The sequence below is a fragment of the Leptonychotes weddellii genome, chromosome 6 (genome assembly GCF_054177405.1).
Source record: "Leptonychotes weddellii isolate Sample4059 chromosome 6, ASM5417740v2, whole genome shotgun sequence".
In the NCBI taxonomy this organism is placed as follows: domain Eukaryota; kingdom Metazoa; phylum Chordata; class Mammalia; order Carnivora; family Phocidae; genus Leptonychotes; species Leptonychotes weddellii.
The window spans coordinates 84,719,953-84,745,618 of NC_138374.1; the positions used below are offsets into that span (position 1 = coordinate 84,719,953).

The 25,666-nt window shown below is 36.1% G+C and overlaps 1 protein-coding gene across 5 annotated transcripts in view; it reads left to right on the plus strand.

Annotated features, from left to right (window-relative positions):
* Nucleotides 1-25,666, plus strand: part of RGS7 (regulator of G protein signaling 7) — a 499,918-nt gene that overhangs the window by 359,499 nt on the left and 114,753 nt on the right. For all 5 annotated transcript variants that reach the window (XM_081824504.1, XM_081824503.1, XM_081824500.1 and 2 more), the window contains 2 exons: nucleotides 12,308-12,414; nucleotides 17,093-17,144. In XM_081824504.1, the coding sequence (XP_081680630.1) occupies nucleotides 12,308-12,414; nucleotides 17,093-17,144 (159 nt within the window). The remainder of the gene's footprint in view (nucleotides 1-12,307; nucleotides 12,415-17,092; nucleotides 17,145-25,666) is intronic.

The following is a 25,666-nucleotide window of genomic DNA, read 5'->3' on the forward strand; positions in this document are numbered from 1 at the left end:
ATACAGCTTTAAAGTAAATCTTGAAGTCCTATAGTGTAAATCTTCCAACTTTGTTTTTAATCTTTAGTATTATATTGGTTATACTGGATCTTTTGTCTTTCCATATGAACTCTAGAGTCATTCTTTTTTTTACTATTTAAATTCCCTTAGCCAACATATAGCACATTCTATCAGTATCTACAAAATAGCTTGCTAGGATTTTGATTGGTATTGCAATGAATCTGTGGATCAAATTGAAACAAAAAGCCACTTTAAAAATAGTGAGTATTCCAGTCCATGAACATGAAATATGTCTCCATTTAAAATTTTTATTTGATTTCTTTTGTCAGGGTTTTCTTATTTTTTTTCCACACAGATTCTGTTTATATTTTGTTAGGTTTATCACTAAGGAAAAAAAAAGATGAATTGATGCTTTATGTAAGTAAATCTGGGCTGTGTCCCTGAGCCTGTCTCTGCATATTTTCAGATGGAAGTTTGTCCTGCAAACTTAGTTGTCAGAATGCTCCAGGAAAAGTTGATTTTCAGCTTGTCCAGCTTTTCCTTATTGTAAGGATGGGAGTGATTATCTTCTAAGCTCCTTATCATGCCTCAATTGAAACCAGAAGTCATTATTTGCTTTTTTAAGCATAATTATTCCACTGCATTATGAGTTTTGAAGATAGAAACAGAGAGAATGTTATATTCACCTTTGTATCCATGGAATGAAACCAAGCAGAAAGTGAATAATTATATGTTAGATGGATAGCAAGATGGATGGATGGATGGATGGATGGTTGGTTGGATGAAAGGATGGATGGATGAAGAAATGAAGACTCATGGAGTAAATTGCTAAAGCCTGGTATGAATCAGTAATAGAGAAAAATTTAAAGGAAATAAAAAGGGATTATAATTTAATTATATAAGGTAAGTGTAGGGAACAAATCAAAAATGAAGAATTAGAAAGGAAAACATTTTCAGGAGAATTGGAGAGAAATTGAAGGACATCACTCTTCCCACGAGTCTAATACCCTTCCATGCATAGTCTAACCCAGCCTTTCTCAAAGCCTTCACTGGTAACCCTGGATGTATTTTTCTTTTACTCATGCTAGGTATAATAAGACTGTTAATTTTAGCTAAAGTTCAATATGTTGTACAACTCAAATTAATTCAAACTAAAGCAAGACACCATTTATTCCAGCAAATGAAGAATGAGGAAATAAATCCTAATGCCAAATGGTTCACAAGTTTACAGGGATACCAATACATTTATAACCTCCTGGTGAGAATTTAAATTATATACATTTTTAGAAATTAAGTTTGTAGTATATAGCAACGCTTTATTTTTTTTACATCATTAGTTTTTTTATTATGTTAATCACCATACATTACATCATTAGTTTTTGATGTAGTGTTCCATGATTCATTGTTTGCATCTAACACCCAGTGCTCCATGCAGAACGCGCCCTCTTTAATACCCATCACCAGGCTAACCCATCCCCTCACCCCCTCCCCTCTAGAACCCTCAGTTTGTTTTTCAGAGTCCATAGTCTCTCATGGTTCGTCTTCCCCTCTGATTCTCCCCCTTCATTTTTCCCTTCCTTATAGCAATGCTTTAAAAATGTCTGTAACTTTTGACTCCATGATATTATTTCTAAGAATTTGTTCTATGAAATAATATAGAATTCATGTGTCCATTTTTGCTGATACATTTTTTAGTTGCTTGTAATATTACAGAAAATTAAGCCACTGATAAGATAGCAAACCAAAAAGTAAATAAACAAGTGAAAACAACTAAAAAAAAAAGTTCCAACTCACACGGAAGCTTACATGTTCATTGGAAAAGATTAATAATAAATAGATAAATGTGTCATATGGTAAGTGGTAATGAGTGCTATGAAGAGAAGACACAGTAGTAAAAGGATATGTAGGGAGTGAATCCTATTTTATACTAACTGAAGGAATGAAGTGGGATGTTTAGCTCTCTGGAGGAAGAGTGCTGGCATTCCAGGCAAAGAAAACAGGAAATGCAAAACCTCATGGCAGGCACATGCCTGGTATGTTTGAGGTACAGCCAGGAGGTCTGTATGCTAGAGCAGGATGTGTGAAGGGGTGGATAATAGGGGAGGAAGACAGAGAAGTAACTGGTGGCCAGATCATGTAGGATTTTCTAAGGCCAAGTCAAGGAATTAGAGCTCTATTCTAAGAAATATGAAAACTTATTGGAAAATGAGTTTACTAAGAATGACATGATCTGATTTACATTTTTTATTGGAGAATAATGGACATACAATACTGTATTAGTTTCAGGGGTATAACAGTGATTCAGTATTTTTATACATTAGAAAATGCTCACCACAGTAAGTCAAGTTACCATCTGTCACCAAACAAAGGTGTTACAATATTATTGACTATATTCTCTATGCTGTACACTATAGCCCTGTGTTGTATTCACTTTATAACTGGAAGCCTGAGCTTTTTAATCCCTTTCACCAATTCCGTCCATCCTCCAACCCTCTCCTCTCTGGTATCCATCACTTTGTTCTCTGTATCTATGAGTCTGTTTCTGTTTTGTTTTGTTTTGTTTGTCCATTTGTTTTGTTTTTTAAACTCCACACATAAGTGAAATCATATGGTATTTGTCTTTCTCTGTCTGACTTAATTTCACTTAGTGTAATATCCTCTAGGTCCACCCATGTTATTGCAAATGGCAAGATCTCTTACTTTTTTTTGTGGCTGAGTAATAATATTCCATTGTGTGTGTGTGAGAGAGAGAGAAATCACATCTTCTTTATGCATTTATCTATTGATGGACACTTGGATTGCTTCCATATCTTGGCTATTGTAAATAACGCTACTATGAACATAAGGGTGCATATAAGTCTATTTGAAAGTGGTTTTGTTGTTGTTGGTGGTGGTGGTTTCTTCAGATAAATACCTGTAAGTGGAATTGCTGAATTTACAGTTTAAAATAATCAATGTGGCAAAGAGCAGGGCATGAATGGAAACTAGTCTGAATGTTATCTCAGTGATTCAGCCAAGAGATACAAGCTTGGGTTGGTGGTGGCGGAGGGGGTGTAGATTCTGGGTTCGCAAGGAACAATTATCAGAATGTGCTCCTGGACTGGATGTGATAAGTGATGGAAAGACAGACATCAAAAACAATTCAAGGGCTCTGGTTTGAGAAATTGAATGAAAATCACTGACATCTACTGATATGGGAAAGACTGCAAGAAGAAGAGCAGGTTTGAGATGAAAGTCAACAGTTCAGTTTTACCATGATAAATGCAAGAGGTCTATTCAGTATTCAAGTGGAGATGTCACACAGGCTCTTGGAAATACAATATAGGAATTCAGAGGAGAAGTGAAGCTAGAGATATGTGCAATGACTATGTTATAAGAATGTTTATTACTCTGGTGTTTATGATAGTGAAATTTTTAAAAATTCAAATATCCAAAATATCCGAAACTAGAGGATTTCTAATATGCAGCAAAAGCCGGACAATGTTGCTCAAAGTCTATGTTCTGACTATTGCCCCATAAACTGCTGTGCTCTCTCCAGCAGGTGCAAGTATAGAAGTGTAATCCACAAAGATTTCAAACCCACTGAGGTTCAGTCATTTCTTATTATTCATGTCTATACAGCATCTAGGATTTCTTGATTTGAATTCCGGCAAGTAGAGCTGTGTACACACTTTATTAGAAGAAACTTAAGAAGCCATATATTTTTAGATTTGATTTTAATCCTTTAAAAATATCTGGTGTTTAAATTCTGACTTACTGTATGAAAATAGAGACTTTTTTCGTAGGGGGGGTGTTAATCCTTTAATTAGCTCATCTGTATTTCTTCATTCTGGTTTCTGAACCTGCCTTATTCTCACTGCTCTGCAATAGTTATGATTTTTTTGTGGTATTTAAAATCAAAATCAAATTATTGATGGACTGTTGTGCTGTTTTGAAACAGCAAAAAGAACAACGATTTTAATGAATGCATCTCATTTGATAAATTTACCCGCTTTGGTTTCCAAACTGTTCCTTGCAAGGTACCATCTCTATTGATTATATCTTGGCATGTATTGTACATTAGAATTCAGGTATTCCCAGAAGTTGCTTATTTCCAGGTATTGGTTTCCAACACACACATAAACCAACATATAGACACAAACATAAGAAAATGAAACTGGTAAGTACATGTGTTTATGTAAAGTGGGATTTTTATTTTATTTTTTTATTATTTATTTATTTATTATGTTATATTAGTCACCATACAGTACATAATTAGTTTTTGATGTAGTGTTCCATGATTCATTGTTTGTGTATAAAAAAGGACACCAGGTGGGGTACCTGTGTGGCTCAGTCGGTTGAGTGTCTGAGTCTTGATCTCTGCTTAGGTCTTGATCTCAGGATTTTGAGTTCAGGCCCCACGTTGGGCTCCATGCTGGGCATGGAGCCTATTTAATAATATAAAATAAAATAATAAAATAAAATAAAAATAAAAAAGGACACCAATGCCAGGTGATAAAGATGATCTAGAGAGTTTCAGACATCAGTTCTGATGTCCTAAACTTCTCCCCCAGTGGAAGCATTCACTTCTGCAAAATACATACTAAAGGAAATTATATCTGGTTTTGTTTAGAAATTTCATAATAACTGTGACTGTATGATCAAGGCTATAGTTTTGAAATTAGTCTTCTACTTAATCATGGTTTAAATACATTAATGAATAGTGATTTTTTAAAAAAGAGATGCTGTTAACAGGTATTATCAGAAGACTATGTTGCTTATTCTTTAGGAGCGACACTTGTTTTTCAAACCAAATTCATTCATGGCATTTTGTTGTGTGGGGTGAGTTACTGGTTATTCCCATATCATGCCTGCATTTTTACAACTAGCTTTAGAAAATATATAAATAGAACACTCACATCAACCCAGTTCCTATTATTTGGAATAAGTATGACATTTTCTCTGTGCACACAAAGTTCTTTACCATAACAGCTCTGGATCATCATGAAGATTGAGTTTTAAGCAACTGAAATTCAAATTAAGTATTGTATTTTATAATGTACATTTTTTATTTTTGGAGTATTGGCCATGGACGTGGCAGGATTATCTGCAGAAGAAGAAAAATCAATTTCCCTTTGACAAAGAGGCAAAATAAGGGTGGCAGCATTTTGGCCAGGGCTTCCAGTGTGAAGGTTGGTTGTACACCATAGAATCAGAGTTGGAAAAAGTTTGGCGATCCAGCCCTGCATTTATGGATGCCGACTCTAAGGTCCAGAGAAACAAGATGACTTACTCAAGATATGTAGTCATAGAACTAAATTAGGATTAGAATTCAAATTCCATGACCTGCAATTGAGCATGTTTCTTCTTAATACACATGCGTGCCTGTTCAGTAGCATGTGCTGTTGCTGATTTAAAGCAACACATGCTATGGAAACCCCCTGCTGTTAAAGTTAACTCAATGCCCCACCTTTCTTCCAACTCATTCAGCCAGTTAACTCGTGGAAATTTTGCAGAATGTATGCTGAATTTTAGAGGGAATGTTTCTTTCCACAATAATTTATTATTGCCTTGGCTCTTGTGATTGTTACCATTTCTTGCACCATTCTTGGATGAATTCAAAGTGATTTTCTCTCATCTGAATACCATTCTATGCACCAATCACACCTATAAATATAATAGAGTCTTGTTAAGATGCAGTTCATTTTGCACAATGATGGAACTGCCAGTTATATGGAGGGATATACTGTGAAATGAACATCCTGATATCATGTAGTTATTATAGAACATAGATTTTTTTTAAAGATTTTATTTATTTATTTATTTATTTATTTATTTATTTATTTGGTGGGGGGAAGGGGAGGGAGAATCTCAAGCAGACTCTGCACTAAGCACAGAGCCTGACCTGGGGCTCGATCTCACAACCCTGGGATCATGACCTGAGCCAAAATCAAGAGTCGGAAGCTTAACCGACTGAGCCACCCAGGTGACCCTTACATGACATAGATCTTAAACCAGTTCTCCTTAACAATATTGCATAGATCTCTCTCTCTCTTTTTAAATTTTTTCATTGCTCTTCATATTTAAATAATTTCTTAAGGTGTCATACCTGCTGATATTAGGCATCTAGACTGTTCTCTGTGTGTCTGATAAGGGCCACTGATTTATGATGGTGCCAATTGTTTTTTCTTAATGGGTTGATTTTTTTGAGTCCTGAGCAAATATGCTTCCCTAAGAATTCATCTGTCTTCTGACTGCTCTCCCGGTGATTCCTCTGTCACCATTATTTCTCAGCACTGTCACCTCACTGTTTCCTCATCAGTCAGTCCTGCCTACCTCTCTCCTGAACCAGGAGCTTTCCCAGTGATTTCCGGCATTGTCAGGTTTTGGATTGTAAACCCAGTGTGCAGAATATATTACCTTTGGAAATCTTTCTCTATAACTATGATACCTGATCTTTGGGATTTGGGGCAGTGTTCTTTGCTGTCTAAGAAAAAATGGAAGTGTATTCCAGAGCACATTCATCATCTGCACACAAAAGACCCCCCCAGTCTAATCACCTGGAGAACTTTGAAGATATTGAACTGTAAGTGTTATACATGACCTGTAAGCTACCAGTTTCTTCATTGCTTTAGCACTGGACTAAACTAGACTAAGTGCCATTGAAAGTGTCCTTCTGTAAGTATCAACTAATTGATAATAACTCAAGGTTTGGAGCATTTCTATGCGAGTGGCTTTTTAAAGCACATTGCACATATTATCTCAGTTGATCCTCACAACAAAACTTTGACATCAGTATTTTATTATCCCCATTGTACAGATGAGTACACTGAGGCCCAGAGAGTGCAAGTCTGTTGCCAAGTCACACAGCCAGCGAATGAGGGAATCAGGATTTGAACCCAGGCAGCGGGCTTGCCCAGCCTGGCTGCTTCACCTCTGTACTCAGCTCCTTTGTTTGGAGATATTATTTACTTGTCTTAATTACCTAGTGCGTTCCCCCAAATTGATCTCAACTATGCCTCTGTTTTTACTTCTACCAAATAGAACCTATTTTATCTTATCTATTCTATATCGCCATGTTATTCCACTTCTAAGTCCTGATTATGATTGCTAAAAAGCAAACAACACATGATTTTTCTATGTGGAAATGGTGCTTTAAAAAAAAAGAAAGAAAGAAAGAGGAAAACCCAGATACTTACTTCTTTCATTAACTCTTACTATTGAGAAAATGAGCTTACCTTAGATATTCCTAAATATAGTAATAGTTTACTTTTATTTGGACTTGGAGAATAAAATGTGCTGCATATATGATTTTTCCACATGACTAACCTTACCTTTTCAAGTGCCACTTCTTTAAAAAGTTATATTTTGAAGTACTTCTAAAGTGATCACTTCCCTGTCTTCTTAAACAGAGAGTAATAAGCTCAACAAAATCTTTATGACACAGGATCATCATGATGAATGCCTGTTATTTTACTGTTTAGCAACTTACCTCTGTCTATCTGCTTTTTAGCTTTTTCTCTCCCTAATATCATATCATCAGCTGTCATTTTTCCTACTTTGAGTGGATTTCCTTCTAAAATATTTCTCTCCACACAGTAATCGTATTTACCACATCAAGTATGTTGTGTGCTAATAATGAAACAATCCAATTCCTAATACATACACAGAAAATAAAAATAAATTATAGGAATAAAAACATAATTTAGTGATACTTTTTTATTATTATTTTCTTGACTCAGAGGCATTCTTCCATTACTTCAAAATTATGGACTGTATTTGGGAGGGACTGAGACTGCCAAGAATTGGACCTCAGGATAAGGAAAATATTATTGAGTTTTTAAAATATGTTTTAAGTGTAGAACTGAGTATAGAAATCTAGCACTAAACAACACAAGCCTATTTTATAACATGCTTTCATCCTATTAACTTTCTCAAGTAGTCGTGATTCAAAAGTAAATTATGTTATGCAGAATTCTCTTTGCTTTTAAAGGATTTTGATAATTCTCCTGCTCCAGGGCTTGGGGTGAAGTAATGTGATGAATAGATCAGGCTTAACAAAGCTACACTAGGCTGTTCACATAGTAACAGTTGTTTGGAGATGGATTTTTATTTCTCAGTTTGTTCATGGCTTGACTGTCCAAAAGAAAAATAAAATTGAATTTTATGGTAGGTTTGTTGTTGAACTTTATTTAGCTGTGTGGGTGACGCGAATAACACATGTACAAGATTAATTAGTGATTATTTTGCCAACAAGCGTAACGTGGTGGAGCCATCTGGTGTGTCATTATTGGGAAGGGCGATCTTGATGGATTTCTCATTAAATTCTTGCAACACTTTGTTCCAAGACTGTCAGCAGTCCTCTGGATTCTTATTAGGTTAAGGCTGTGCTGGGATTCAGAAGCAGAGGGACCATGGGGAAGTGTAGCTCCATCTTTATCACCAGCAATAAACAGGTCAGCCTTGAGAACACTACCCCCTGCCCACTCTCAGATCTCCTAGTGGTGTGTGTGTGCCATTAATCTCACTACTACTTTTTCCCGTAATAAAAGACCTACCACAGCCTCACCTCCAAAGCTTATAAAAGTATCTTGAAACAAGATTATGAACATCTGCATTATCTCTGAAGAGCTGAACAAGCTGCTCATCATCACAGCACAAAATAACTAGTTTGTTCTTTTTTCATGCAGCACTCCCTTTTTCATATTTTTGTTGTGTCATTGATTCATAAATTGACTTATTTACTCATTCAGCAAATATTGGTTCAATAGCTACTTTTACTCTTGATGTGCTAAGTGCCAAGCTAACAGTCTGAAATAAAGCAGACAGTCTACCTCGACTCCCTGACTTTTCCTCTAAGCATTTTTCCTGTCCTGGAGCCACGTTCTCTGGTGGTCCTGTGACAAAGCTCATGACGTCTATGATCTGATCATGTATGGTAGTGCTACATGAGGAAAACCAGCTGACATGCACCCAGCCCTCTAGAAATGTATGATCTCTCAGAATCAGTATCTAATGGATGCAGGAAGGTAAGAACATGCTTATGTTTATTTGCTTCTGATTTTTTTCCTGCAGCTTCGTTATATTTACTTTCACTATAATTTTCTAATCCTCATCAGCCCTTTAGCACCCCACTGGTTTCTGTTTATTTTATTTTAGTCACATTCATTCCTATGATTAGAGATCTGAAGCCCTTTACTATTTATCTTTCTGGACATCTCAGTTTTCCTTTCTTGAATCTATTCTTGCAGACTTTCTCGTGTGACATAACTCAATTCCATTTCTGGAAAGTTGTGCTAATAATATTTTCCTAGGCCACAGATTGCTGGGAATAAAACAAGTAAAGATGGTTATAACAAGATAGGTGGGCCACCTGACTTTGCAATTCTAAAACAGATGTAATGTGTTGCCCTAACTAGTGCTACCTGATGGGAGCATCCAGGGACTCAGAATATGAGCGAGGCTGTAAGCACCTGCTCATTGTTATGGGCTAGCAATCCTTATAGATTCTCTCACTCTTTCAATTTTATAAATAATCCACACACACACAAAATAATATGTAAGTGGCTGCTTAGGATGCTATTTAGGACTGCCAATTTCTCTCAGCCCAGTTGAGGCAAATTTATGCAAGTGGATTTCCTAACAGTGCTTTGGAGAAAAGTGACCTGAATTCATGTGTAAATAATGAAGCATAACAGCTACCATCTATTGAATGTCTCCTGTGCAACTTCTTTACATATATTCTTGTTTGGTTCTCATACCAACCTGCAAGGTGGGTTTGCTACCTCTATTAATAAATGGGAGAGGCACACAGAATTTAAGTAACAAAAGCTAGCGAGTATCTCCAAAGGTTTTGTTCTTCCTACAACACCTCACTAGCTCCTGAGTTTCAGCAAGAGTCACAGAACATGTGGGTATGTAGCTGTAAGCAACGCAGGCTTTGAGAAGGTCTCGACTTTGAGCTAAAAGGATGCAGACATGATATATATATGGTGAAAAAATTACTCCTTTGTAGCAAAGTAACATTCTATGCAGGGAGGCACTTAATTGGAAGTGTGGATAAGATGATGGCTGGGACCCTTAATGACAGTCTTCCAAGGGCATGGCAAAGAGGATGATTGACAGTTCTTCTTTATTATTGACAAGTACAACACAGTGAGAGGCCGGAAGTAGAAGTTACCAACTGAAGTGTTTACAAGATGCTAAATGACAATTAAAAGGGGCACCATAGTACCTCATGGCAGATAAAATTTAATTTTTTAATAAAATTAAAAACTAAAATGTATTATTAGCCCACATAGGCATAGGAAGGTAGAGGACAGGGGAAGGGTTCGTATGCTCCCCTGCACCATAGCAAGCTGTTTAGTGACTCAGTACTGGCTGGAATATCAAAGCGCCCCAGGATTGACAGCTGGACAGATGGATCCACACATTCCTGAACTACTGTAAGAATTCCCGAGTTAAAGAACCATTTACTTGGGGCGCCTGGTGGCTCAGTCGTTAAGCGTCTGCCTTGGCTGAGGTCATGATCCCGGGGTCCTGGGATCGAGCCCCGCATCGGGCTCCCTGCTCCGCGGGAAGCCTCCTTCTCCCTCTCCCACTCCCTCTCCCATTCCCTCTCTCGCTGTGTCTCTCTCTGTCAAATAAATAAATAAAATCTTTAAAAAAAAAAGAACCATTTACTTGTCTAAGAAACAGAAATAAATCCCTAACTAAACTGTATATAAAGATGCAAAACAGATCAATAAATCTAACTTTCCAATGGACTGAAAAACTATTGTGCATAGTTCCATGGTTGCCAGACTCTAAGTTAGCAAACTTTATATTGTTCCTGCATGACTGCAATAGTAACTATGTTGACCAAATTTTATTAACCATTTTATTGGAAGAAATTGTTGACTGCTATAAAAAGAGTATGAGTATCACAGTATTATGTTCCACCTGTTTCTCAGCCTTCTGGAAAAGTGTAATCTTTTTATTGTCAAACAAACCTCTGCATGGTCCATATCTGGAACACTGAATATAGAGTAGTAGAAACTAGAGCAGTCCAGATGATCACAGGACTATAGAAGCAGCATAAATCGTTGCTTAGCAAACTCACTTAATGTAGCATAAATGGTTTTGGATGCCTTAACTTTCGCTGATGACATCATGTAATAATGATCCATCCCATTAGAAAAATTGCTGATAGTATTGGATTATCCACTATATAATCTGGGGGGTGATGCAAGTGAGAACACTTTTAAAAGTTTAAAGTGCTAGGGGCACCTGGGTGGCTCAGTCGGTTAAGCGTCTGCCTTCAGCTCAGGTCATGATGGGGGTCCTGGGGTCGCTCCTGCATCAGGATCCCTACTCAGTGGGGAACCTGCTTCTCCCTCTTCCTCTGCCTTCCCCCCCCACACTTGTGGTCTCTCTCTCAAATAAATAAATAAAATCTAGCAGCGGGTGTTATACGAAAACAATGAATCATAGATCACTACATCAAAAATTAATGATGTATTGTATGGTGACTAACATCACATAATAAAATAAAATTAAATTAAAAATAAATAAATAAATACAATAAAGAGAAAAGAAAAAATAAAAATAAAGTTTTAAAGTGCTATGTAAATGCCAAATATAATTGTTTGTGGAAGACTATTAACATAGAGCAAAATATATCCATCTATAAAATGAAGGAGTCGGATTCTGTGATGTCAGAATAGCCTTCTGGTCTCAGCATTCCACAGTGTTATGTTCTCACGCACTGGTCGTCGTGCGGTATGGTTGGTCATTGCACAGTTACTACGTGGAACCAGAGCCACCTTAGTACCCTCTGTGAAAGAGATGGAAAAAGAAAAAATTCAAAGCCAAGTTGTTTAGGATGCCAAGAATTTGGATGCAAGAATGTGCTCAAAAGGCGCTGTGATTTGTGTAAGACTATTGACTCACAGACCTGTACCTCTGAAACAAATAATACATTATATGTTAAAAAAAAAAAGATCGTAGGAAGGGAAAAATGAAGCTGGGGAAATCGGAGGGGGAGACGAACCATGAGAGACTGTGGACTCTGGGAAACAAACTGAGGGTTTAAGAGGGGAGATGGGTAGGGGGATGGGTTAGCCTGGTGATGGGTATTGTGCCGTTCTGCATGGAGCACTGGGTGTTCTATGCAAACATGGATCATGGAACACTATATCAAAAACTAATGATGTAATGTATGGTGATTAACATAACATAAAAAAAAAGAATGTGCTTAAAAGGGAACAAGATAAAATCCTATACTCCTGCAAATCAACATAAAAAAAAAATTTGTATACATTTTTGTTTGTTTGTTTTCATGAAACAGTGGAGGCACTCCATTTAGGAACATTAATGGCTGCCCATGGCTACTTCTTTCCAATCTCGGATCACGTCCTCACACTCAAAGATGATGGCACCTTTTATCGGTTTCAGGTAAGTTTAATGAAAATATTCCTTAATGGTAATATAGAAGTCTGCATTTTGTTTGTTGATTGTTTTTACAAAAATTTTGAAAATATGACTTATTTTATTTGGCTTGGTCTAGTTAGAAACTAATTAATGTTCAGTATAAGACAGAAAAAAAATAAGCAGGGAAAGAATGTGCTTGGTTATGATGATTTGTGAAAGCTAAACTGTATGATGATTGAAGTTACGTTTTATATTAAAGCTTGAGAAAAATTCAGAGTGGCTTGCTGGAATTCAGGACGTGGGAGAGTTCTTCATGTGTAAGCTACATTAGCCACTGGGAAGGAAGCTGAGAAGTGTAACTGAATTGATTATACTCTGGACCCTGTCCATGATACAAGACTGTCTTCAGTCCAAGCAGATTCTCATGGGAATGCTTGAAACTCCAATGCAGAATTTAGCTAATTATACAAGCCTTCTGCATGTCAGTATCTGAGGCTTCCTTCAAGAAGACTGTGAAGCCTGACGTGCATGATACTTTGTGTGTGTGCACTCATCTGAGACAAAACTATACCGTAGATAACCTGTAAACTGAGAAGAGTCGTTTAGGTCATTTCCAAATGAAACAGATGCTATTGTTCTTTCAGAAGTGATTGTGAACTCTGATTTTGGTCCTTGAGCATGTAGTTGACACTTGAGTTCACAATGATTTACCTGAAGTAGATGCTACATTTCATTAGGCAATATAGTTCATTAATAACTGGCTGGTGGGTTCTAGCCCATAAAATTAAGGCACATTTAATGCCAGAGTTCAGACTCTAGCTCTTATGTATTTTTAGGGGATTCTCCCCTATGTCAAACTTGTAGACATTGGAGCATTCTTTCTCATTTGTTCTAAATATCATTAGATGTTCTATATCTAAATAAATGACAAAATAACTTGGGTGCCAAAGAACTTGGTGAGACAAACAGAGAACAAAGAGGGAATATGTTTTAAAAACATTTAAAGACCTTTGTCTTCCTAGAACACTCTCACTGCCACTTCCTCAGGACCTTTTTATCCAAGGCAAATAGTCACAGGACTTTATGCACCAAATAGCTAGGAGATGAAGCAGTCTCTTGAAATCAGGATACTGACCTAAGTTTTCAAGCAACATAAATTAAATTAATTAATTTTAAAAGGCTTTAAAATAAAGGAACATTATCCTTTATACAGTTAAAGTAATGGTAGCTTAAAATAGCTTATTAATAAGTTAATGTAACTCATGTTCCTAAAGGTAACTTTTAATAAATAAAAATTATTAGTGATTAGTAAACAAAATATTTATGTATTTGTAACACTTTTTGATTTTTTTAAGGGAGTTACTTTTCTGCTACTGCAGGATTACATTTTCCATATAATCTTACTTTCTTTGAAAAATTTTTCATATAGAGACTATAAGTAAACTTTAGGCCTAATAAAAATCTCACAAATTCTGAATGAAAGGATTTTTCTTTTTACAAAAATAACAACTTTTATCTATCTTCACAATCAATATTACAACTAAAATCATCTCTGTATAAAAGAACATATCTATGAGGGAAGCATTGGATGTAGTCTGTTTATCTCTGGAGAATTATCTAATTTAAAATTTTTCCTTAAAGCAAACTAGCTCACACATGGGCCCAAAGTTTGTGATGGTGTCTTGAGTTAACCTAATTTGCAACCTTTAACTCTGCACTTGTCATTCCCAGACTGAAATTAGTAGGCAGACAAGGTTTACATGTGTTAGTCATGGTCATGGGTCAAAGATGTGCAGAGTTGGGAATGGGCCACCATATATTCTGGAGAAAGAAGAGACTGTTTTTAAAGAGCTTTAGAACAAGACAAGGGAATGGGTGCAAGTGGTGTAGGCAGAAGTTTAGCAAGTTTTCAATGTGCCTAGGTAGATGATAAATAGTCTTTCAAATTCCATTAATTAATGTTAAATATTTTAATGACCTGTTCACATTTGAAATAGGATCTAAATGTGCCATATTTGTAAATCTAATAATCATAGGATCTTAAAACCGAGATTTAAAAAACAAAGGACACTCCAGAGAAGTCAGGGATGATTGAATTCCTGCTTTAATATTAGTCTGTGAAGGCATTAATCAGTTTATATTTGAACAGCCCTAATAATAGAAAACATATTATTGTTCAAGGTGTACTCTTCCATTTTTGTGTTGGTTCCAAGCAGCAGAAAGTTTTTTATTACATTGAGCTGAAATTCAACTCCCTGGGAGGATTTTAAAAATCATGAATTAAAATGGGAAACTTGCAATATCATGTTTACTGTTCCTTCAGTGAATGATTGAGATTCTAACCATCATTAGGAATCTGAAGAAGCTTCAGGGCATGAGTTTGAGACAAACAGAACTCTTCATTTAATCTCACTGATATGCCGCAGTATGTAAATTTGTCTCAATTTCTCAGCACATTTTAAATCATGTGATTTCTGTATTTATTGTAAACTTGCAATTGTCTAATTATCCTCTCTTAGCTAGCTGTAATTGAGATCTGACACGATTCTCCAGGTCGCTTTCATGACTTTCATTACATTAGTATATGTGCCAAAGGTTATTGAGTAATGGCTGGATCAGTTTTATCATAGCTAAAGAAGCCAACTGTGAAAAGAAAAGAGAAACTCATACATTAAAATGTCCTGAAGTCTACTTGAATTTTAAAAGTAAATTTTTAAATTTCAACAAACTATAAGCATTTGTTATTCTTTAAATTCTTTTTTACTATAAATTAAAATACGTTTCCTAGAAAAAATCTTGCAATATTTGTGAGGAATGCTGGTTTAAGGCATTTCCGCATAATATCACAGCATAAAATAGCTTTATTCTTTTATTTTTAGTCAGGAAATTCTCACTAAAGTAAATGATAAAAGAATAAAGAAAAATTGTAAGAATGCAGCTAAGAACATTCCTTGTGGCTTTGAGAAAAAAGTATGAGTCTGGCCAGTCTGACTAGAATAGATACTTTAAAAGTTAGATAAGTGTACACACACACACACACACACACACCCCTCACAGAATGAAGGGAATAATGCTTTTGATAAGTATCTCAAAACTAGTGGCCCACAAGATTTTAACTACTTTGTTCCCTGTGATTCCCCTAGATTCTGACCCAGTTTTACCCTCAAAGCTCTATTTCCCAAGGAGTCAAGTGGGATTCATGTGAGAATGGGGCCATAGAAATCCTTGATGTCTTCCTTTGTCCAGTGTTTCAACTCTCCCCACCCCACCTAAATACTTGTCGTCACTTTGTTCACATGTGTAACATCAGCAGATTCCTTTATTATCCTGCCGCAATTCCCAAGAAGGAGTAGAGGGTAAATCAAAATCCCTGGAGTCCTGAGCAGTTTGAAAAGGTTCTCCCCCAGAGATTCAAACAGTTCTCCCCAATTATCCTTTACCCTCTGCCTTGAGAATCCCTCTTCCAGTGGGAGAATTATCAAACAGTTAATCAGAGATTACCTCAAGTATGCTCATTACACATGGGTAGCTAACATAGCTGACTAATAAATATAAGTAAGCCCACAAGTTTGATGTCTGCAGTCTTGTTTCATTGAGTTCTAGAGTCATCATCACAGTTTGAAAGAGTATACAGGTGGCCATCCTCATGGCCTGGAGCCCTGCATGTCCATCTAGTGGGGCTAGAAAACCTCTATGAGAACATACAAAATGTTGATGATAACAGGGTTTTCCTGATCAGTTTCTTTGTAGTTTTGTCAGTTTCTTTTTTTTTTTTAAAGATTTTATTTATTTATTTGAGAGAGAGAATGAGAGAGAGAGAGCACATGAGAGAGGGGAGGGTCAGAGGGAGAGGCAGACTCCCTGCTGAGCAAGGAGCCCGATATGGGACTCGATCCCGGGACTCCAGGATCATGACCTGAGCTGAAGGCAGTCGCTTAACCAACTGAGCCACCCAGGCGCCCTGTCAGTCAGTTTCTAGAATTTCACAGAATGAGATTTCTGTTGATTGTTAATCACACCAATCAATTAAAATTGATTAAAATTAAAATAAAATCAAGTAAAAATCGTTTTTAAAAAATCACCTCTGGTTTCTGCAGTTAAAAAATTTGAAGCAATAAGTGTTTTTATGGCGAAATAGTTTTTTAAAGTGAGACAGAAGAGTTGTTTAAATCTAGTTGGATAGTGTTGACAGCAGCATTATATAATTAACAAAGCCAGAAAAATGATTGCCAGGTTTTAGGGAAAATTTTGATGGTTGAGCATTGGATCTACTGAAGGCAATAATGAGATACCTGAATCATAGAAAACAATTTGTTATATTTAAATATATTTCATCTGGGGGTCTTGCTGAATTTAATAGTCTGCTTTCAGTCTTTGTGGGTTAACACTTTTTTTGGGGGGGGGAATGATACAATCAGACCTTTTAGCTTTATGTCACCTGACATAAAACTGCAGCAAATGTATGACATTTTAAGTACCTGCTGGTGCTGCACAACACATTTGGAGACTGAAAATTGCTCAGCAAAGTAAATGTAGAAGAAAAGCCTTACAATGCCTCTTTGGGTACTTTTCCTGGATTACAAAGCATATATTATCAGCAAACTATTCTGGATAACTGCTGAAGATGAACACAATTCATAAACCAAGAGCTCTACAAATTTTGTGTGTGTTTAACTGGGTTGCACTTCTTTTTATTCCACAGACACCCTATTTTTGGCCATCAAATTGTTGGGAGCCGGAAAACACAGACTATGGTCAGTGCGATATCTTCTCGTTTTATTACAACAGCTAGTATGTATAGATGAACATATGCTCACATTTTATTGCTTTGTAATTGAGAAAAGAAAACCACAGCTATCAGTATGGAACCAATATTTCTAACATTAAATTTGTGGATGGCTTTGTTTGGAAAGGGTTAAGCACAAACCTGGTGGCAACTTTTTCCAGGGTATGGTGCCCCACGCAATTATTAAAAAAAAAAAAAAAGTTTCTTCTGAATTGGTTAAGGAAGCTTAAACAAGCTTATGCAAGTTTTTATTATTATTTCCATAGCACCTTGGTCTACTAGAAGGAGTAACAAAGGGGCTGAGAGTTCCAGAGTATTCTACTTTACTCTCCCACTTAGCTTTGTGATTTGTGATAAATCCCTTGACTTCCTGGGGCTCCATTTTTCTCATTGTTACTTCAGGCACCGTATAATTCTATAAGCAGAAGGTATATTAAACATGGAGAGGCAATCAAAAGAAAAGATAGAATAGGAAACTTAATTGTAATAAATCAAGTTTAGTGAACTTAGAATGAACTTCATTCAGCAACCGTGATCTTAGTTAAGCCCTTTAAGGATGTAGGCCCCTAACAAGTACCCATCTTTTTACATCTTCCTGAAGGCTGCAGTTTTCAAAGATAAGATTGGATGGTTTTAAAATGTCATTTCTACGAATATTTACTGAGGATTTTTTCCTATGCCAACTGCTGTTCCAGGTGCTGGAGTAACAAGGTGACTCTGACTTCATCCACATGGTTGGGTAACTCATAGGCTAGATGAGAAGAAAGAATGACACAGAAGGAGTTCCTGTAGAGTGCTGAGTGACTATAACAGTGGTGTGTGCAAAATTATGTACAAGTTTAAAACTGATGAGAGATTGGCTTTACTCTGGGCATCACAGAATGATTTCACAAAACTGAGAGCCATTTAAGTTGGATTTTAAAGGAGGAGGGGAAATTTGTCAGGAGACAATGCAGTGAATGCATCTGAGGCAGAGGGTAGCATATGAAAGAGCAGTGAGAAGCTTTATAGCAGTTTGGCTTTCTTTGGCATTGTTCTTGGAGAGACATCTTTGTAAGAAGACTGTAGAAAAATCCATGAAAACCAATAGAGCTATCCTTCATTTTTGTCATTTCAGAAACTTGAATTTAGTAGTTCATCCAAGATTGATCAGGTGCCAAAGATTCAAACTAACAGGGAAAACAAAACAAAAAAACCCACCCCAGAATACTTATAAACTAATAGAGAGAATAGTTGATTCCAGTAGTGAGAATGCTGATTTATTCATTCAAGGCACACATTCTTCAAAACTGAGGCACTTAGAGAAAGGAGGTATTTTTAAAAACAACTGATGATTTATGGGGTCTGAGCTGGAGAACTTTGTGGAGATTTTGCCCAACCTGGGATGTTGTCTGAGAGTCGTCTCACTAAAAAGTATGGATTTCTAGTGGAGGAAACACTTGGATGGCTGAGGAGGAGCTCATAGAGAAAGACCCACATGCTGGCGGGACAGACAGATCAGACCTCAAATGCTGTCACAACCTCATGCCAACTGTGTGACTTTGGGTGAGACACGTAACATTTCTGAGACCCAGTCTGCTCACTTTTCAAGCAGAAATAATAATACTGACTTTCTTCCGTTGTCTAAATAATCCAAATTAATATGCCTAAGGAAACTGGTATGGCTTCTCTCATATTCAATAAATCAAAATTGTTTTGTGCTCATCATCATTGCCTGGCAGATAGAGTGCCTCTGTTCCTTGCAGAAAAGCAAATTCTTATTCTCAGTGTTTTCTGTAGACATCTTTTGTGTTTTTCACAAATATGTTAGTGTTCACAATAACAGCTCATGTTTCATTTCACAGTAGATTGATGTTCCAATGCTAAGCCTAAGGAAATGGCATGGCCTACACAGCAAATCATTTACAGAACATCCCTCAAAGTCAGTCATCTCAAAAGGATTAATGTCGTTCAGTTTCACATTAACTCCTACTGTGTCCATTTCAGAGAGGGTCATCTTCTATTTTATACCCAAAGCTGGAGTGCCTGCAATTTGTTAACTAACCATAGATGTAGCCTTTAATTATGATATTTGGGTTTTTTCCCCTGAATAAACATATACCTGCTTGTGTCTAGCTTGCTCGGATTATATACAAGTGAAGAATAAAATAGTTATTCAGTAGGAGATTATGAAAAAAAAAGACAGGAAGTAAATAATAATGATCTCAGATACTGTACCACTCCTGCAGGCGATGATGCTGTATCTTCTATAATTTTTCTTTTTAGGCACAAATAAATCACAGCAACAATACAAATTACCCAACTTTGAATTTCCTACCACCATGTGTTTAAAGAACACTGTTATGAAATGCAGATCCCTATTTATAAAGATGCTATTGATGCTGTGATGATGTAGTTGGGCTGTGGAGCCCAAAGCACAGTGATTACTTACGCTGTCTTTTTTAAGACAACTTGGGGGCAGACAGGAGTTTTTGCTTAAGGCAGTCTTAAAGAATGTTTTCTTTCACTATATTAGGATCCCAACGTCTGTTTCCATCACCAGTTTGAACTTACCAAGTAGGTTCTGCAGAACATAGACCTTTACAGGTCAGTTTACATAGAGAAACACTTTTCCATGCTTACCTTGGTCTTGTAGAAAGATAGAATACATTGCTCATGTTTAGTGCCTAAGACAAGCCAGTATGGACTGCAGGGCTACATATCTATGAACACCATTCTTTGAAAATCAAGTTAGGTGAGATTTTTGGTATTTTTCACCCAAGTACAAAAAACATTCCAATCCAAGCCAATTAAAATGAAGTCAGGAATGGACTTCCCTAAGTGTACCTGCATCAAGAATGATCTAGCACAAAGGGCTCCCAGTGAGGGCTGGAGGACAAGGCATAGAGTAGCTCAAGAGAACTGTTTTGTGTAGAAGTAGACATGGTAGCAGTGTTGCAAACTGAAACAGAAGCCATGCAGGATTTTTACTGCTGGCTCTAGGCACACACATTGCACATTGAGGTTCCTATAAATGAGCACACATTCAATGCCTTCAGACAGTCCCCTTTTGAGGGTGGAGTCTCCAATGTTCAAATAGGACTAGAACCCCAAGAAATCAAGATTTCCAATAAAGACAGGAGCTGACTCTGTATTTGTATGTCATATTTGTATGACTCTGTATTTGTATGACTCACCCACCAAATCCTTGTCCCGTCAGAGCCTGTCTTATTTAGTATTTCTATATTTTGTTCAAGATTTTCAAGATCTGTGTTCAAGATTAATTTTTATTCTTCTAATATTGTATTTAAATTTTTTTTTTCCTGATTGCTGAGTTTGTTGGCACTCCCTTAACTTCTGCCCCCTAGGAAAGTACCTCACTCATGTCATCCTAGTGGTAATGCAACTGAGACCAACACATGACAGTTGCAGACAGACCTTTTAACAATGGAAATTATTGAGCTCTTTGCATTAACTTGTAGGATGATGATTTGTGCCTCAGAAAACATCCAACCAAAGGTCTGTCTTTCCTCCAGGATGATGTGAAGACTTTCAGGCCTATGAAGAGAGAATGTACTTTTTGCCCTCCCCCCGCCAAGAACTAGACAACACTAAATTCTACTTCTCAAAACCATGCTAAAATAATACTAAAAATAAACAGAATTCATACACTTTTCATAGAAATAATAAGAGGCCAGCAAAAAGAAAGTGTTCTAGTTGGCAAATCACAGCAATTAATTTTATGCTGATATAAATAATCACAGCAGCTTTGATATATATAGTAATTTTTCCTTCAGGGACAGATTTTAAGTTGGTCAGTTAGCACTGAGAGAAAGATTGCTCTATCAAAAGTTCCTTGTTTGGGGGAGGAATTTATGATTAATTAGAGAGATCAAATACACAATGAATGAATTTAAAAGAACTGTGAAGTAAATGCAGAAACAAAACCAAATAGCATATTATGGCTTCAGAACTGTTTCTTAAATGTTGGGTGGCTGACAAAGTAAGAGTGCCTTAAATTATTGTATATTGACGCAGTGATAATTCTGTAATATGTAATATTTAAAAATGGAGAATTCAAGATGCTGGGGAAAATAAAAGAACTTCACTTTTCTAAAAGTAGGCATTGTTTATTTCTTGACCTAAAACATTGCAAAGCTTTCCAATGAATCCATCCCATCAATGAAATTGTAGAGCGGAAAGGGAGGTACTCCAGCTTCATTCTTTTTGGAACTTAATTTATATGTTGTTTATTTTATAAGAGCTTTAATTTAAGAGCCTCTGCTGTTCTACTTCATAGTCCTCCGTAGAACTCCCAGTCTTTATCATTCACTTTTGATGAATCTATCCTGGTGTACCTATTTTTGAAGCCAGATGTTAGTGGCTGTTACAGAAGAGATTTTCTTTTTTAATTTCTAGTTTTTGGAGTGGTATAAAAAAATTAAACAGAATGTACAATCCCATAAACCACCTCAATCCTACTCACACTCTTCTCTATTATTAATACCTTACGTTAGAGTGGTACATTTGATACATTGATGAACCTGTATTGATGCATTATTATTAACTAAAGTCCATAGTTTACATGAGAGTCTAATCTTTGTATTGTACATTCCATGGGTTTTGACATGTATAATGACACATACCCACCAATACTGTGTCCTACAAAATAGTTTGACTACCCTAAAATTCCCTGTGCTATACTTATTTATCCCTCCATTTTCCCTCCTGAACCCGGGGCAAGCACTGTACTTTTTCCCATCTCCATAGTTTTTCCTTTTCCAGAATGTTATATAATTGGGGTCATACAGTAGGCAGCCTTTTCAGATTGCTTCTGACACTCAATAACATGCGTTCAAGTTCCTCCATGTCTTTGCATGATTGGATAGCTCATTGCTTTTTTATCATGGAATAATATTGCATTGTATGAATATACCACAGTTTGTTTATCCATTTACCAGCTGAAGAACATCTTGGCTGCTTCCACATTTGGTAATTATGAATAAAGTCGCTGTAAACATTAGTATGCAGGTTTTTGTGTGGGCATTAGTTTTCAACTCATTCAGAGAAATCCTTGGGAGAGTGATTACTGGATTATATGGTAAGATTATGTTTAGCTTTGTAAAATAGAGTCAAATAATTTTCCAGAGTGGTTGTACCATTTTGCATTCTGACCAGCAATGAATGAGAGCTCCTCACCAGTATTTAGTTCTATAGTAGTTAGAATTTTAGCCATTCTAATAGATGTGGTGTCTCATTGTTTTAATTTTAATTCCCCAGTAACATACAGTGTTGCATATTTTTTCACATGCATATGTGCCAAGTGTACATCTTTTTTGTTGAGGTGCCTGTCCAGATCTTTGCTCACCTTTTAATTGGGTTATTTTCTTACTGTGAGTTTTAAGAATTCTTAGTATATTGTGAATCCATCATTGATATGTTTTGCAAGGATTTTCTCTTAGTCTGTGGCTTTTGTTTTCATTTTGTTAATGGTGTCTTTTTTTTTTTTAAGATTTTATTTATTTATTTGAGAGAGAGAATGAGACAGAGAGAGAGAGCATGAGATGGGGGAGGATCAGAGGGAGAAGCAGACTCCCTGCTGAGCAGGGAGCCCGATGCAGGACTCAATCCCGGGACTCCAGGATCATGACCTGAGCCGAAGGCAGTCGCTTAACCAGCTGAGCCACCCAGGCGCCCGTTAATGATGTCTTTTACAAATAAGTTTTAAATTGTAATGAAGTCCAACTTGTCAATTTTTTTTCTTTCATAGATTGTGCTTTGGTGTTTCATCTAAAAAGTCATTGCCAAACCCAAGGTCACCTAGATTTTCTCCTATGTTATCTTTAAGGAGTTTTATAGTTTTGTGTTTTACATTTAGGTTTATGACTCATTTTGAGTTAATACTTGTGAATTTTGTAAGGGCTAAATCTAGTTTCATTTTTATTTTCTTTTGCAAGTAGATGTCCAGTTGTTCCAGCACAATTTATTGACAAGACTCTCCTTTCTCCATTGAATTGCCTTTGCTCCTTTGTTAAATAAGAGCTGGCTATATTTATATGGGTCTATTTCTGGTTTTTCTGTTCTGTTCCATTGATACATTTGTCTATTCCCTCACCAACATCATAGTGTATTGATTACTGTAACTTTATAATGGGTCTTGAAATTGGGTACTGTCAATCCCCCAGATTGGTACTTGTCCTTCACCTTGTGCTATATATTCTGCATCTTTGCTTTTTATATAAACTTAAGAATCAGTCTTTTGTTATCCACAAAACAACCTGCTGGGATTTGACTGGGATTGCAGATCAAGCTGAGAAGAATTGACATCTTGACAATATTGATTCTTCCTATCCATGAACATGGGTTATCTCTCCATATTTAATTCTTTCTCCAATATTTTTCATCAGAGTGAAGAACCAGCTTTTGGTTTTGTTGAATTTCTTTACTGGTTTCCTGTTTTCGAGTTCATTGATTTCTGCTGTAATTTTTTGTAGTTCTTTTCTTCTGTTTGCTTTGGATTTAATTTCCTCTTTTTTTTTTTCATTTCCTATATTGGAAGTTTAGTTTATTGGTTTTAGATCTTTTCTTAAATATATGCATTCAATACTTTAAATTTCCCTCTAAGTACAGCTTTCAATGCATTACAGATTATGATAACTTGTATTTCTATTGTCCTTTAGTGAAAATATTTTTTTTAATGTCTCAAGATTTATTTGACAATATGTTATTTACAAGTGTGTTGTTTAATTGTAAGCATTTGAGGGCTTTCTAATGATCTTTCTGTTACTGATTTTTGGTTTAATTTCACTGTTGTCTGAGAGCATGCTTTGTAAGATTTCTATTTTTTTTTAATTTATTATAATGTGTTTTATGGTCTAGAACATGGTCCGTTTGGGTGAGACATGTCCCATGGGGGGATCTTGAGAAGATTGCATATTCTGCTGTTGTTGGATGAGTATTGTATAAATGTCAATTAGATCCATTTTATTGATGGTGCTCTTCTGTTCAGCTTGTTTTTACCAATTTTTTGGCCACTGGAGCTGTCAACTACAGATAGATGCATGTTGAAGTCTTTAATCATAATAGTATTTGCCTACTTCTCCTTGAAGTATCTCAATTTTGCCTCAAGCATTTTGATGCTCTGTTGTTAGGTGCATAAACATGGATTTTTATGTCTTCATGAAGAATTAATCCCTTTATCATTATATAATATCCCTGTTTATTCTTATACTTTTTATTTTTTCTGAGGCCTGCTTTGAAATTAATTTAGCTACTCTAGTTTTATTTTTATTAGTATTAACATGGCAAATTTTTATCCTTCCCTTTATTTGTAATCTATCTGGGTGTTTATTTTTAAGTGGGTTTTTTGTAGACAGCATATTGTTAGGTACTATTTTTTTGTCTAGTCTCAGAGTCTTTGTCTTTTAATTGGTATATTTAGACCATTCACATTTAAAGTGATTTAATATAGTTGGATTAATATCTATCCCATTTTTAATTATTTTCTGTTTATATCCCTTTTTCTATGTTTCTTTTTTTTTTTTTCTTCCATCCGTTTTCTACCTTCTCTGGCTTTAATTAAGCATTTTGTATGATTCCTTTTCTCATGCCTCTTAATATATCAATTATACTACTTTTTATTTTTTTATTTTCTTAAAAGATTTTATTTATTTATTTGACAGAGAGAGCACAGCACGGGGAACAGCAGGTAGAGGGAGAGGGAGAAGCAGACTCCCCAAGTAGGGAGCCTGATGTGGAGCTCAATCCCAGGACCCTGGGATCATGACCTGAGCCAAAGACAGAAGCTTAACAACTGAGCCACCCAGGTGCCCCAATTATACTACTTTTTAATTGTTTAAAAATTTCCCTAGAGTTTTTTTGGGCATTTTTTAGATTTTATTTATTTGTTTGACAGAGAGAAACACAGTGAGAGAGGGAACACAAGCAGGGGGTGTGGGAGAGGGAGAAGCAGGCTTCCCGCTGAGCAGGGACACCGATGTGGGACTTGATCCCACAGCCCCGGGATCATGACCTGTGCCAAAGGCAGACGCTTAACGACTGAGCCACCCAGGCACCCCTAGAGTTTTAAATATGCATTTACAACTAATCTAAGACCATTTTCAGATAACCTATACACTTTATGAGTAATACAAGCACCTCATGAGAGAATATCCCCACTTTATTCCTCCCAGTCATACAACACAGCTATCATTCCTTTCACTTCATTATAAGCTATAATCACTGAATGTATTTTTGCTATTGCTATTTTGAACAAATGATTATCTTTTAGATCAATTAAGAATAAGAAATATGAAATATTTTGTTTTACCTTCATTGATTCCTTCTCTAAAAGTCTTCCTTTCTTTTGTAGATCTGAGTTTCAAACTTTATCCCTTTCCTTTTCTCTGAAGAACTTCTGTTAACATTTCTTATAAGGCAGGTCTACTGACAACAAATTCCCTCAATTTTCATTTGTCAGAGAAAATCTCTATTTCTTCTTCACTTTTGAAA